Source organism: Zalophus californianus, chromosome 8, assembly GCF_009762305.2.
Source record: "Zalophus californianus isolate mZalCal1 chromosome 8, mZalCal1.pri.v2, whole genome shotgun sequence".
Classification (NCBI taxonomy): domain Eukaryota; kingdom Metazoa; phylum Chordata; class Mammalia; order Carnivora; family Otariidae; genus Zalophus; species Zalophus californianus.
The window spans coordinates 50,327,842-50,343,507 of record NC_045602.1 but is presented as its reverse complement, the minus strand read 5'-3'; the positions used below and the strand labels follow the sequence as shown (position 1 = coordinate 50,343,507).

General features: G+C 49.6%; 1 protein-coding gene across 2 annotated transcripts; it reads right to left on the bottom strand.

Annotated features, from left to right (window-relative positions):
* Window positions 1–5,845: 5,845 nt before the first annotated feature.
* On the bottom strand, window positions 5,846–8,507 carry EGR4 (early growth response 4). 2 transcript variants are annotated; one of them, XM_027622797.1, is made up of 2 exons: window positions 8,095–8,507; window positions 5,846–7,693 (listed from the first exon to the last, which is right to left on the bottom strand). In XM_027622797.1, exons 1-2 carry the CDS (start codon window positions 8,228–8,230, stop codon window positions 6,375–6,377), a joined length of 1,455 nt encoding a protein of 484 aa, XP_027478598.1. In that variant the 5' UTR covers window positions 8,231–8,507; the 3' UTR covers window positions 5,846–6,374. The 2 variants fall into 2 exon arrangements, with proteins under 2 accessions (XP_027478598.1, XP_027478599.1); XM_027622798.1 differs by having other exon boundaries at window positions 5,846–7,690; window positions 8,095–8,275.
* Between the last annotated feature and the right edge of the window lie 7,159 nt (window positions 8,508–15,666).

Sequence of the window (15,666 nt, the reverse complement as noted above, 5' to 3'; positions counted from 1 at the left end):
GACTTTTCTTGACCCCATCCTTCTCCTACTAATACAAAGGCATTGAACATTTACTATCAGGAAAGATAATTTGTAGACTTGTCTGGTGGCTTTGGGGGACAGGCAAATTTAATAAGGACTGAGGCGGGCACCTGGGTGGCTCAGTTGGTTAAGTGACTGCCTTTAGCTCAGATCATGATCCCGGGGTCCTGGGATCGAGTCCCACATCAGGCTCCCCCTGCTCTGCGGGGAGCCTGCTTCTCCCTCTGCCTCTGCCTGCCACTCCCCCTGCTTGTGCTCTCTCTCTGTCAAATAAATAAATAAAATCTTAAAAAAAAAAAAATAAGGACTGAGGCAAAATAAGCCAGTCAGGTCAAACTACCCTTCTCCCAACATCTTCTCTTCTGTCCCTGAGCTCCTGAATTTTTTTCCTCCTCCGGAAAGTCTTCTTTGATTGAGCAAGTGAGAAATCAATTCCTCTAAGACCTAAATGATAACAGCTTCTATTAGCCAAGTGCCAAGCATCATACTAATCATTTAATGTATATCATTCAGTTGTCCTAATAAATCTATCAAGTAATATTATGATTATTCCTACTTTGCAGATGAGGAAGCTAAAGTTCAGAGCCCAGTGAATGGCACAGTCAGGATGTGAACTCAAGTCAATGAACTCCGAAGTCTGCACTTAAACACAGTGCCCTCCTGCAGCCCCTTTGCTGTATTAAGCCTATTGAACCCTCACAGATTCTCCAAATCCACCTGCTTTTGCAGAGAACCAAAAATGTCCATATATTGTCTGGATTCTACCTTTGTTCAGATGATGTTTGTCTGTCCTCACTCTATGCTTCCTATGAATATGCAAAAACAACCCAGGGCATGCCTGTGTGTGTGTGTGTGTATGTATGTATGTGCTTTTGTGCATACGTGTATGCATGCAGGTACATAGCTGTGCATGCGCACATGCGTGCGTGTGTGTGAGCCCATGCATAGGTGAATGCATGCGTGTACACATGTGGGCATACAGTGTGCATGTGTGAATGTGTCTATTAGTGAATACACGTGTATGTATGTGGGTGTGTATACATGTGGGGGGGATATGCACGTGTATGTGCACATGCGCATATGTGTATATGCACGTGTGCATGTGCGCATGTGTGCTCATGCTACATCTCACAGACAACAGTTCCTGCTTGGTTGTTATGGGAACCACAGTTCTAAAAATGTTAAACTGAATCCCACTCCATGTGGGCCAGAGAAACCAAAAGAGAGAGAGAACTGAGTGGCAGACACATCTGGGGGCCCAGAGCTGAGGTACAGAATCATGGGCTCAGCAAGAATTGGACAGGCACAGACCAGCCAGACGTGTGGTCCCACTCAGGAGACCCCCATGGCTTGGATCAGGACCTCAGTCCTGCTTCTGCCCATCTCTCCCTCCTGATCTTTTCTCAGCTTCATGCTCTCCAAATACCTTCCTTCCTTCCTCGTTCCCCCTTTCTTTTCCTTTCTCCTTTTAGCACTTTAGACCTTTATGGAGGGCCAACCAGTCCACACAATAATTAAGCACTTAAGTGTGCTGGGTAGTAGGCATGATGATATGGAGTCCACACACATGGATCAGACATGGTCTCTGCTCTTCAAGGAGCTCAAGGGTGGGAGGATTTGGATAATACACAAGGGGAGAGGAGAGGAGAGGAGAGAGCCAAGGGAGAGAAGGCAGAGGAGGGTGGAAGATGAATCTGGATCAGATACGGAAGGCTTTAACGGCAGTGCGTATTTTTTTGTAGGAAAGTGGAAGCTGTGGTCATTTTGGGATACGACACCATGAATAATGTTTTAGGGAAGTTGTATCAGTAGTGAGGCACAATGTGGAACGGAGGGAGAGAGACCACAGGAAGCAGTTTGGTACAGTGCAGGCTTGTCTCAAACAGGGCACAGGGGCTGGGGGGATGAGGGAAGAAATAGCAGGCATTCTGGGTTGCTTTGTCAAACTCTCCCCTGTATCCCACTTCATCAAGGTTCTTACTACTCTTCCCTGTATCTCCACGGTCAAAGTCAGGACTAGGGTGACCTTTGTTACTGATGTACGTATTGAATTCTTCAAGTATACTGGAAAGGAAACAAGTTGGGAACCACCGGCCTAGCATATGGTAGGTGCTCAATAATACTTGTGGAACAACTAGATATGGGGATACATGCTGGTCTTGGAACTGGAAGGCCCAGGTTCAAGGCCCACTTGAGTCTCTCATTCTCCGTGTGCCCTTAAGAAAATCCCCAAATCTCTTGGGCCTCAGTTTCTTTCTCTATACATTGAGGGGTCAGAAAGGATGTCCTTATAAATTCCTTCCAACCACATGTTACGTGATTCTACGTGATCATCATAGCCACGGGGTTAGTGTATGTGCGGGCAGTGACACGGACCGAGAGGTGCTGGCAATAGGCACAGAGAAGATAAGCATGGGAAATATTTTAAGAGAGGAACCAACGTGTTCTAACTTAATTTTTTTAAAAAGATTTTTATTTATTTATTTGACCAAGAGAGACACAGTGAGAGAGGGAACACAAGCAGGGGAGTGGGAGAGGGAGAAGCAGGCTTCCCGCTGAGCAGAGAGCCCGATGTGGGGCTCGATCCCAGGACCCTGGGACCATGACCTGAGCCGAAGGCAGATGCTTAACGACTGAGCCACCCAGGCGCCCCATTCTGGCTTCATTTTTAATTAGTATTGTGGAATAGATAAACCAAAGACCTTCCTGCTACAGAATATGTGCACTGACTCACAACATATAACAGACCTCTGAAATGCTTAACCAAAAATGCAATAAAGGAAAGAAAACCTGGGGCACCTGGGTGGCTCAGTCGTTAAGCATCTGCCTTCGGCTCAGGTCATGATCCCAGGGTTCTGAGATCGAGCCCCGCATTGGGCTCCCTGCTCAGCTGGAAGCCTGCTTCTCCCTCTCCCACTCCCCCTGCTTGTGTTCCCTCTCTCACTGTCTCTCTCTCTCTCTCGGTCAATAAATAAATAAAATCTTTAACAACAACAAAAAAAGGAAAAAAAAATCTATATGGGCCAAAACTGGGCATAGAACTGGGAGACCAAGAAATGTAAGCATGGGATGTGCTGTGACTAACCCCAGGAGGTATGGGGAGGGAGGCTTATTGCTTGTCTGTGTTGACCTGGGCCCTGGTTGGGTGAGTTCCCTTGAGAATGTATAACTATATGAGTTAGAGTTTGAACTACATGATACAGGAAACCCAGGTTAAGAAATTAACATCGAGACTGATCTCCATTAGTTGGTACTCTTGAGATGCACGGCATGAGCAAACACAAAACTGCTCAGGAAAAACATACCCTCAACCCAGGCCACAGAGTATTATTGCCCAGGTAAACCCCCACTGAAGTTGAGATCACAGGCTAAAAATTACAATACATAAAAGGAAACAATGTACCATAGATGAGAGTAGATAAGATCCTGAAGAACTTCAGTAAGATCCAACCATTCTGAGTGAAGCCTGGATATAGGGGAAGGAAGGGTCAAGGGTGAATCCCACAGAAGAACTGTAAGTTATTTAGTGAGTCTAGGGGCCCAAACAAATGATAGTCATCATTAGCAGAAATTGAGCATATAGAAGAATGATACGGTTTTAGACAGATATATTTTATATGGCAGTGAGACACCCACATGGAGCTGTTCATTTATCTGACCAAGGAAGGAGCTACAGCTGGGGCAGATACTCGGGCTGGCTGGCTTAGAAGTCATTTATGCAGCAGTGATCGCTAAAGGCCTGGAAATGAATGTGCTTTCCAAGAAGAGTGTTGAAATGGGGAAGGTGAGAGCTAGGAACCATGTCTGGGAAAACACCCCCATTTCGAGGGCCAGATGAAAAAGAGGAGCAAGTAAGGAAGGAGCTCTCTCTTTGTCCCTGATTCTGCGTGGGTCTTGGGTTTGGGTAGATTTTCTGATTATTTGATTTAAATTCTTCCCATCTCTGGCCTAACATTCTCTTCCCTCACAATCCCTAGGGGAAGCTCCAGGAAATGGAACAATTTCCCTTGGGAGTACTACGAGGGACTTTTCAGCTGTGAGTTTTAGAACTAGGCTGGGCTCTGGCACCAGCACCACGACTAAGTCACTTCTGTTCAATTTTCCCGTCTGTGATATTTAGGCCGAGGTGTGTGTGTGAGGACAAGATGGGGCACAATAGAGCTGACAGTAGTTGATAGAATGATGTTAAAGGGGGTAAGGGTGGCATGGTTATACAGCACCTACCCACAGCTGTCTGCCCTTCTTTCTTTGCTTAGGTTGTATGGTTTGCAGCCAGTTGCTTGAAATCTGGGCCTTTGTGCTCTTTCTTACCCTACTCTGCATGAAAAGTGAAGTCAGGTGGTTCACGCCTATAAATGAAAGGTGTGGTCATTTAAATAGTAAGCTAATGAAAATCATCATTATCTTGTGTCTCTGTGAATCTACTGCTTACCTATTATGCCTGATGGTCCGGCATTTGAGCCTTTTTACAGGGTTAAACATTGCCCTCTGCAGGCTACTTTGAAAAGGTTAACTCTTCTAGAAGAGGTAATGTGGAGTCCTTTACCACAAATTGGTTTATTAGATAGAAGATACTCAGTCACATGAAAGCACTTAACACCTGGGGAGAGAAATGGGTGGAATTCTCTGACTTGATAATTTTGTCTCTGGTCAATTGGACTGTAGGGTGGAGGGTGAGCCTGTCTGACAATGAAGGAACAAAGAAGCCAAAGGATCAGAAGCCAGGTTGATCTGGCATCATAGGGCTGTAAGGCACTCTTAGCTCAAGAACAGCTCAGCCTGAAAGCGAAAAGAATGAAGCCTACAGACAGGCCCTATCCTTTCCTTAGCAGAGAGAAGTTACTGGGGAGGAGAGAGATAGGGTGCACAGCAGTTGGCTTGAGTCTGCTCAAGGTGGCCAGAAAAGCTTTTGAGTTGGGAGTTCAGGGAGTAAAGGGGACCAAGTTGCATCCATTCCCCATCTTCCCCATCACAAGATCATGCTTTCTTCCCTTCTAGCTCCAGACCCCCTCCCCAAGCCATGAAGGGTTCACCTGGAAGGAGAGCTAGGGAAAAGCGACTGTGGCAGGTGCATGGCTGGATAGTAAATGGGCTGCTGCCATCTGAACAAGATCCTTTGTGGGCAACTAACACGACTGTGAGAATCTGGCAAGCACCTTGCGTGGCTTGGCTCTGTCCATCCATGGTCTAGCTGAATGTTGAGTCCCATTTGGCCATGACAGCTTGTGCTTCTCATAAGGATGCATGGGCACTGGCTGGAGCCTCTGTGATACCCAGTACTCTGGGTGTTCCACAAACAGCACTGCCATACTTCAGTCTTCTGTTGCCGTGGCTACCGCCTGGGGCTCCCTCTAGTTGCCGAACCTATTTCACTTCTTGATAGGAAGCTTTTCCAAACGGTGCTATTAAGCTGAGGTGCCACCATTCTGGGGTTGGTAAAAGAGTACTGGCTTTGAAGCCAGACAGATCTGAGTTTGACCCTGTCTGTTCCTAGCCAGGTTATCCAATAAGTTACCTATTTTGCTCCCTCATCTTTGGAAATGGAATATACGCTGCTATTTAGGATTGTGAGGATTAAGGATAATATACGCCCAATGTTTAACACTTAATCATCTCAGTCACTCTCAAGTTTCAGAAACACTTTGAGCTTTTAGGTCAGTTGTGATTAAATGCATTTGTTAATTCAGTACATATTTATTGAATGCCTACTATGTGCCACAGTGCCTGACAGTAGCTGCCTAGTGATTTCTTCTGGCACATATTCCCCTGGGGGAGTGGCTGGGGGGAATGGGTCAGAAGCTTATAATGGCAGATTCAGTAAGCTTTTAGCACAATAATTTTAATTGCAAAAATAAACAGTTTTGTCAACTGCTCGAGAGTAGCGTCTGCTTTACAAAAATTAACAACAACAAAAGGAAATAACCCCAAAGCAAAACGTTACATCCAATGGCTGCTGGAAACGACATTGCTGTACAAAATCCCGCGCGAGACCGGCTCGGCGCTGCCCCAGCCTGCCTCTGGGGGGAGGGGGTCTAATGAGGGGCATGGGGCGTGCGCCAAGCCAGTTACAAAAGACTATCTTGAGTTCCAAGGAAGGGCCTACTCAGTGGGTGGCCTGAGAGGACTTCCCTCAAAGCGCGGCTGACGCGGGAGTCAGCGCCGGGGAACCGCAGGAGCTGTCCACGGAGCTGGTGCTGAACGAGGCGTGAACGGCGGGCACTTCAAGGGAACTGGAAGCCGGACCAGAAGCCGGCCCCGGGACGTGCCGGGAAGGGGGGTGGGGTGGGGGGGCGGGCCAGGTCGCCTCTTTCGTGCCGGGCGGCGGCGCCTCAATCTACAAACGCATTTCCCTCTCACAGGGCTGCGAAAGAGAGGCCCAAAGAGTAAAAGCCAAGGCCCTTGAGCCGCTCCTCGGCGCGCGCCTTCTGCTTGAGGTGCACCTTGCTGTGCCTTTTCTTCTCGTCACTGCGCGCGAAGCGGCGGCCGCACACGTCGCAGGCAAAGGGTTTCTCACCCGTGTGAGTGCGCACGTGTGTGGTAAGGTGGTCGCTTCGGCTGAAGTTGCGGAGGCAGATGCGGCACTGGAAGGGCTTGTGGCCCGTGTGGATGCGCAGGTGGCGGTTGAGCTCGTCGGAGCGCGCAAAGCTGCGCACACAGCTCTCCACTGGGCAAGCAAAGGCCTTGGCATGCGGCCGCGGGCAGAAGCAACGCGCGCTGCACTTGCCACCCCGGCGCCCCTTGCGCCGCGCCTTAGTGGGGGGGAATGGGGCCGGCGGTGGTGGCCCAGGAGGCTCAGGCACGCCACTGCTCCCAGGGATGTCTGCCACCAGAGGTTTCGGGAAGTCCGCCGCGGTGCTGCGGAGGCCCAGGGGAGAAACCTGAGCCTGAGTACCCGCCAGAAACTCTCCGCCGTCGCCGCTACTCCCCCCATCCCCACTAGGAGGGGTCAGGAGACCCGGGAGGCCCTCGGCCACCTCCCCTAAGTCACCTGCGGCCAGCGGGAAAGCGTCGTAAGACCCCGTGGGGTAGAGTCTGTTGGCGGGACCGGCCGGCAGCTCCGCTGGGCAGCTGATGGACAGCAGGTCTTCAATCTTGGCCCCCATCGAGGGGAAACGGGCGTCGGGGGCGGCCTGGTAACCTCCCTGTGACCCACAGCTCCCTGGGGCTCCAGCTGAGAGCAGCTCCCAGGAAGCGTAGGGGCCTTTGAAGGCCGAGGCAGTGTCCAGCGCGGGAGAGGCCGGAGGCGCCCGGAGGCCTGGCTTGACGTCGGGCGGGGAGAGCTGAGGCTCATACAGGCACTGTGAGGGGGCGCCTGCCGAGGGTGAGACCTCCCAGAACGCGTCTGGGAAGGCGGCAGCGCCCAGATCCGGGGAGTAAAGGTCCGGTGGACCCGGCAGCAAGGCGTCGGGGCCTGCGGGAAAAGAGGCGTCCAGCGGAGACCGGGATGCTGCCGCCTCAGGGCCGGGGAAAGGTGCCAGACCCAGGATGCCCGACATGAGGTTGAAGAGTGCCTCCGGGTCGTGCGGGTGTTCGGGTACTGCTTGGATGAAGAAGCTACCGCTGTAGCTGAGGCCAGGAGGGGGCGTGGGTGCAGGCCCCTCCAGGAAGCAGGAATCGGCTAAGTCCCCCCCGGCGCCGCAGCTGCTCAAAGCCCAGCTCAAGAAGTCGCCTGCTGAGGAGGGAGCAGGAATCAGCTCCGGGCACATCAAAGGGCGCGCCTCTGGAGTCTGCAAGCCCCTACCCACGAAACCCTTGGGGCGCACTGACACATAAAAGGTGCCTTTTGCACATTCTGATCCAGCCGGAGCCCGCATACGCCCCAAGACACACACACAAACATGCACACGCAAAACACACGTGCACAGGCAAAAGGACGCCCTGATAAACCCACAGGTTCCTGCGGAGGCGCTGGCGGCACAGTGGGGCTGGGGATGGGGGTGCGCACCCCAGGACCCCCAAGCCTCCTACCACCCCTACCCCCACAGCTCTATCGTCCCAGTCCCTGCCTGTTCTCAGGCACCATGCGCCCCCGCGCTGCGCCGCCGTCTGAGGACCCTCCGCCGCTCTCCTTACCTCCGGGGTAGCCGGCGGTAGCCGGCGCGTCCCTGCCGGGCAGCCGGGACAATTCGGTGCTGGGTTCCGCGCAACAGCCCTCGGTGGACTTGACCAGGAGCGCGTCGGGGCCGGAAAACTCGCTAAGGTGGAGCATGGCGCGGCGGCGGCTGCGGGGCGCCGGGGGCCTCGCCCGCTGAGCTTGGCTGCGAGCGGGTGACGGGGAGGCCAGCAGTTGGGGTGCCCTGCGCCTCACAGACCCAAGCACCCGGGCTCCTGGCTCCAGGCGCTCGCCACTGGGAAATGGGTCCGGGGGCCGAGGCGCCCTTGCTCGCCGGGACCGGCCTCGGGCGGCGGCTCCTCGCTTCTCCAAAGCGCAGCCGGGCTCCCCCGCTCCGCGGCCCCCCCACTTATATAGCAGCGTCCGCGCTGGCTCCGGGCTTCCGACTCCCCGGGCCACTGCCATTTCGGGAGGCCCCGGCCCTGCCGCCGTGACGTAAATGCCCAAACATGGACACAGGATGTGTGCCGGGGACTCCCGAAAAGGAAAGCTCGGGCTGTGACGTCGCCGCCGCCGCCGCCGGGCCCGCGCCGCTGCGTGCGCGCGCGCTCCCCGAGCGTGGAACCCCGTGCGCGCCGGAGCCGCCGGTGCGCCTAGCTGGGGTGCTGCGCTGCGTGGCGCCCGGCGTTCGGTTAGCGCCCTTCCCGCCTGCAGGCAGAGGCCCGCGGTCGGCGAGGAAAAGCCGCGCGGGCGTTGGGGGTCCACAGTGAGGAATTCGAATCCGCTCTGGGCCACTTTCTACCTGTGTCACTTAATCTCCCTGAATGGTCAATTTCCTCACCTGTGAAATGGAGCCACGTATATCTAACTTCATAAGTTTACTGTAAAGAGTAATTGGGTTAGCGCACATTAAATTCTATGCATGAGCACACAGTAAACTACAGAGATTCTTGCCATTATTCACTATTTGCTCCCACTTGTGTGGGTTTTTTTTTCTCCATTTTCTTAATAGTTTTTTTTCTTTAGTTTGTTCTAGGAAAAATAACTTAATTCAATAAAAAAAAGACCATAACACTTGCTACTGATGAGAGAAAAAGTCAGTACAGAAGGGTATATTCTAAACCGAAAGTAGGTTTCTTTTTCCTACCCCTCTACGTCTTGAGGTAGCAACATCTAAGTTTCTTGTGTATTCTTTCAGAAAAATAATGCATATGCAAGCATACACTCTGTCTTGCAATATAATTTTTTCCCATTTATAATAGTTGAGAGATTGCTCCATGTCTGAACATAAAGAGCTGGGCCATTCTTTTCTAAGGCTACATAGTACTCCACTGTGAGGAAGGTCAGTTTGTCCTCTATCCATGAGCATGTAGAAAGCTTCCAACCTCTGGTTTTTACCAATGTTGTACTCAGCGTTCTTAATTATATAAATGTGATTATATCTGTGGGATAAATTCCACTGAGTGTAATTCTCGGTCAAGGGTATGTAAAATTTTGAGAGGCAACTGGCAAATTGTCCTCCATAGAAGTAGGGCCAATTCCTGCTCCTTTCTCCCTCGCCTACAGGGTATGAGATGCTTCTGTAGACTTTCTTTCTGCCTTTATATAAATGGCTTTTACTCTAAGGATGTTGCTCCCAGCAACACACAGAGAATCCACAGGATATATTTCCCTGGAATCAGCACCTGGAATAATTGGGCTTCTTATGGGGGGAAAAAAAAATCCCTATTCTTAAGGAGGCTGTGAATCTTGGCTGCAGCAGGTCAGTCGACTCCAGCAAAGAAGACTGCCTGCTCTCCTGATCTCATCTCCCTTCCGCTGTGGTTTTCATTCTGTCTTATTTTCTTATTCTCTTTAAAAATCTTCCATTTAATTTTGTGTTATAGCTCATTTGCTTCCTTTCTGGAACAAAATTAGGGGATTAAATAAATACATGGGATAGCACGTTTTTCTTTACAAAGAGCATCAATTCTTGGGAGCTGGAAAGTGGGGAGGGCAGAGCTGGGGTTCCCTTTTCTTCCTCTGCTTTTGTGGGAATGGAAACAAAGCCATTCAGGGGTGATGGGCTACAGCATGATTTGCAGTGTATCTCCCAGCCTCCCTTGCCCACTGGTACTCTCCTTTTAGAGAGAGTGCCAAGAATGTCCCAACCCCACCAAATTCTCAGTTCTTTTACCCTGTGTTCATTATCCAAAAATTCATTCATTGATTTTCTCAGTGTTCATTCACACAGTATTCATTCCTTAAGTGCTTACTAAAGGCCAGAAGGTAGATTTTGGTTTTGAGTCTACCAGGACCCTAAGACCCATCTCCATCCCTAGCTGTCCCAACCCCACCCTACAATGACCCTGTAAGTGTGTTTACAGAATATGTCATCACATAATCACCTGCAAAACCTGTGCTGATACGCTTGCGTTCATCTTCTCCCCACGTCTGGAAATCATACAAAACTTTTCAAGAGTCATGCATGTGCAGCATTTCCTAACAAATGCCACAGATATAATAATTCTGTGTTCACTACACATATGTTTACATGTAGGAAATGAAGAAACCCAGCACATGTCTGTAAGGATGAAGCACACAGAGCACTATTTCCATTATACTCTAATTCAGAACTGGGGATTGATTGTAATCCAAATGCATTGCCAAGGCCAGGTGAGCCCACACCAGACACACAGGGCACACATGTCTCAAATCCATTCTGGCATCTTGCTGCCTGGGAGGGAGGAGGAGTGGAGGGGTTTGGCTAGGCTGGTGTCCAGGGCTCCCCATGTTGCCCCGTCGGGCCAGATTGGCCAGCCCCAGGTTCCCCATCCCTTCTGCTGTTCTTCCCTCTGCCACAGCATTCCTCCTCCTTCTTAGTCATAGATAATTCCCCTACTCCTTTGGCAAGTACCCAGGCCTTTGTTACACTCTGCCAAGGGCTTTTGGGCTAGGTCTGTGTTAAGATGAGGGTCCAAGTCACCCCAACTTCTTGTTACAGGCCAGGCCTGGGGGCAGAGCTGCAGAGGGAAGACTGAGTAGGAGAGGAAATGGGGAACACAGCTTGTGCTCTGGGTGTGGGCTGACCCACACCCCCATCTCTGAGCCACTCACCTTCACTAGACACACATACACACACTCTCCCATGTGGGATGGTTACCTCTGGAGGGTAATTGCATCTGCATTTGGTTCCTTGAGGAGGGGGAGGGAATATAAAGAGAAAGGGCATTTTGTAGCCCTTCCCAGCTCAATTCCTCTTACCCCTAAATTTTAATAGCTCTAAGAGAGATTCTGGGCCCAGATCGAATAAAGGTCTTTGGGAGGGGATGGAAGAAAGAGGAGCTTAGACCTGTGAGTTCTATTTTAATTCATGCTTTAAATATAAAAACACAAACAGGACGGGAAAAAAGGAAAATCGCACACTTTGAGTACTTTACAAACTTATCATTTAATCATCCCGAAGCTCTATGGAATAAGGAATTGGAGACCTATTTCACAGATGAAAAAACAGGCTAGATAAGGTTAAATAACTTGCTCAAGACCACACTTTTTTTTTTAAAGATTTGGTTTATTCTTTTTTTTTTTTTTTTCTGAGATTTATTTATTTGACAGAGAGAGCGCACAAGCAGGGGGAGTGGCAGGCAGAGGGAGAGGGAGAAGCAGGCTTCCCACGGAGCAGGGAGCCCGATGCGGGGCTCCATCCCAGGACCCTGGGATCATGACCTGAGCCAAAGGCAGATGCTTAACGACTGAGCCACCCAGGTGTCTCTAAGGGCCACACTTCTATTCAGTGGTAAGACTGAGAGGCAAGCCCAGTCTAGTCTACTCCACAAGATAACTTAGGAAAACATTATTCATTTTACAAAAGGATTCCATCTGGGATTCCAAAATCCTTCCAAAAGGATTCCATCCTCCATCTGGGATAGCCTAGATGGAGGATCTCCCTCCAGCTTTTCAAGGAGGGTAGGAAGTATAAGTTTGATCTGGCTGGTGTCCTTCCCTGCAAGGGTTCCCTGGAGGGACCATCGTGGACAGAAACACTGTGGGTCACATCAGACATGTGCTCAGAAGGAGCACATGCAAGGTCCTTGGGAATTATTGTGGAAGTTGGTGGTGGTTGTGGGAGTGTGTGTGTGTGTGTGTGTGTGTGTGTGTGTGTGTGTCCACGCACACATGTGGCCTTGGGGAAGGTGAGAAGAAATTTCCGATTTCCATGGGAAAAAGCTGGGGAAGGAGAGTTTACCTTCTGGATAAGCATGGAACAGACAATTACTGAATGAATTAATGAATGAAAAAATTCATTCATCAAATGTTCATTGAGCACAGCCCTGTGCCAGGCGCTGCGCAGGCTCTCGGGACACTGATGCTGATGCTGCAGTGGGGAAGACTGGAAGCTCTGGATCCAGGGCAGGAGGAGGGAGGAGAGGGGGGTAGGGAGGAGTAAGCCTCCCTTTTCTCTCTTCTGGGAAGGGCCCAGCCCCGGTCATCATTTTGGCAATGCTACTGCCCCCTCCTCCACCCCCACCTTGATCTTTCTGCTCTAAATATCATTGTGTTCAAATAATAGTGTATATATTTAAAAAGACTCCAAGAAGACAGCTGCCTCAGAGTATTAATCATGAAGAGGCCAGCACTCAGTCTCCATGGCGACTCCTGACAGAGCTGAGGAGCAGCTCCACGTCCCACTTCCTGGGGCCATGGAGATGCGGGGATACAGCATCTCTCACCCTTCCCTTTCCTCTCTGCCTCTCCTCTCTCCCTCCTTCCTCCCCTTTCTTCTCTCCTCACCCTCCCTCTCCACTCACTCCCTTTTTCTCTTCCTAAAAGATTTATTTAAAAGCTGGGACAGAAGCAGGATCCAGCCATCAGACTAACAAGGAACAAGGCCAATGAGGCTGCAGCGGAGATGAACTTTGCCTCCAACTACCACCTCTGCAGAACACATGTCCCCTCCCCAAGGCCCCTGCAGCGCCCCTTAAGCTACACTGACCACAAGGACAGAAGGAGTCTGGTCATCTGTCCCTGAGGCAAGGGACCCACTGTCAGGGTCCTTCTCTGTCCCCCCCCTTCCCTGCCCTTGGCCAGTCATTGGTTTATGGTTTCTGTCTTTACTATTTTTTTAATGCCCACAAAATAACATAGGCTCATTGTAAAAAGATAAACATGTTAAAATGAAAGTATCTCTCCCAATTCTATACCCGGATATATACATTTAAAGAGTTTCAAGTTGATTCCTATAGATTTTTCTTCATCCGACATTCGTCTATTCAACCGTAGCACTACGGTCATCATCATCATTTGTACCAATGTTGTCACACTAACATACTCTTGTAATTAACATTATCCCTTGAATGGTTTTTCTTTTCCCCATCATGATACAGATTAATCTGTAGTGTTGTTAACAACTGCTCCAGGGTATTCCATCATGTACATGTGTGTAAGCTTTTAACTCTATAGTTTCCTGTTTTTCACTATGATATAAGGAATCTGGCTGTGTGCAGCCTTGTATGTGTGCCTTGTGCACTGATGGGGCTAATAATAATAAGAATGCTAGTTAACATTTGTACAGCACTGACTATGGGAACTATTCATAAGGTATTGAGAGTTTTACACACACTCACCATTTAATCCTCACAACTTGATGAGCACTATTATTATCTCTGTTTCATAGATGGGGAAATTGAGGCCCCCATGCTTCACCCCAAGGTCAAGAAACTTGCCCAAGCTTACAAGGCTAGTATATGATGGTGCCAGAGTCTGAACCTATGACAAAACCATAGGTTAGATTCCAAAGCCTGGAATCCCTAGGTCAAAGGTACAAACATTCAAAATTATATAATGTCAAATGTTCCTCTAAGAAAATTGTTTCGATTTTGGAGCCAGACAGCAGCATGAGAGTCAACTGGTAAGCACAAAGAGGCATCCCAGTGACATTTTAATTTTCATTGTAAATTTGATTTGCATTGTAAACATTATCAGAATCTTTCCGTGATCCAGGGGAACCTTCCTAATATTCTTCACATCCTCACAGTGGGCAGTGGAAATGAGGCTGTTCCGTTCTGACATTGACCAGAGTAGGGTGTGGGGTGTGGGGGCTTCTGTACCCTCCTTCCTTTTGTTCTTTCTAGTTTGGGTCATGGGGGAGGTAGAGAAGAGGAGAACAAGGTGACTGTGAACCATTTAGGGAAAGCTTCCTAACTCTTCCAAGGCAGCTTCTAGCTGTTCTCTCATGGGAGAGAGGGAGGTTATTCTTTCTCCTGTCTTCCATTCTACATCCTTCCTTAGGCGAAGTCAACTTTGGACAGAGCTGAGAGGTAGATGATCACAGAAGAGGTGTGACTGGGATGGGTTCCAGGAGGGTCAGAGGCAAGGCGGGGGGCACTCAGTGACTTCTCCACACTGCTACCCACCTTGGGATTTGGAATCATCCTTCCACCACCCCTTTATATCTAAGTCTGGTCCCCCCTTTGTGGGTACTGATGGCCTTGAACCTTGATAGATGTTTTTATTTGATTAGGTAATGGTGTTCAGAGCATTGATTTTCAATTTATGAGTCAAGAAGGTGAAAAAGAGGCTGACAGCGTGGCCTGAGAGATTGTAGCTCTAGAACAGAATTAGAATCAGAAACAGGCCTGCAACACCTTCCTGGTGTATTTCTCTCCTCCCTGGCCTCTCCTGATTCCTCTCCCCTGACTTCATCTCATTGTCTTCTATCCTCTCTCCTCCCCCATCTCACAATAGTTCTCTTTAAAGTAGCTTGGTCAATGTACCGGGATCTGACAGCAAAACTCCAAAATACCCAGGCAGTTTAGCCACAGATGGGCCACTGAGTCATAGCCCTAGTCCTCTGTGTGTCCCCAAACCCTGACGACCACCAGTAGGCCAGGCTTCTGGTTGCAAGTGACAGAAATGCAACCTGACTTAGTTTAGGCCAAATAAATTAATTACCCCCCAAATTGAAATTTATCAGCTCACAGAATCCAAAGAAGTATCAATCAACCAACCAACTAACCAACTGACAAGGGGGTAGAGATACAGCTGCATATCATGAACTAGTGGAATCAGGGGCTAAGAATTCTTCAAAAGCTCTCAGCTCTTTTTCCTTTCTCTCACTGATGACTGAAAACCTGGCCATGAGCAAATCTGGTGTTCTCCATGTGAGCCTGCTGTGATAAATGGATTCTTGTTCTCAGTCCCAGGTAAGAAATCCCAGGAAAGACCTCTGCTATCCTCCCTAGGAAAATTATCTGGCTAGGGGGCAGGGTAATAGATGGCTGATAAGACCACAAGGAGCTTGTGCTTGTGTTTTGAGGGCCTTTTCCAAAAAAGAGGAAACCACTGGGAGCCAGAAAGCCTTCCGAGAGACCTCTGCCTCAGGCCCTGAGGGCAGGAGCAAGGCAGCAATGGGCTCTGGCATGTTCTTATAACAGGGGCAGAAATGGATGGTTCCCTCGGCTTCACAGTGCCCCTGGAGCAAGTCGCCTACTCCATCTGTCTGCCGGCTCCAAGGAACACTGCCCAAAATAAAAATCCCTAATTAGCAATTCCTGCAATCCAGAGCAAAACAATGTATTTATTTCCTAGAATAATCCGGAGCCATATTCGGCTTG

What these genes read in the sequence shown, in the direction of transcription:
- EGR4 (XM_027622797.1), bottom strand. Translation starts at nt 8,230, where the DNA reads ATGCTCCACCTTAGCGAGTTTTCCGGCCCCGACGCGCTCCTGGTCAAG. An exon ending in TACCGCCGGCTACCCCGGAG is followed by an intron (nt 7,694 to 8,094) that starts GTAAGGAGAGCG and finishes CTCCCTCCTCAG; the next exon opens with CAGGCGACTTCTTGAGCTGG.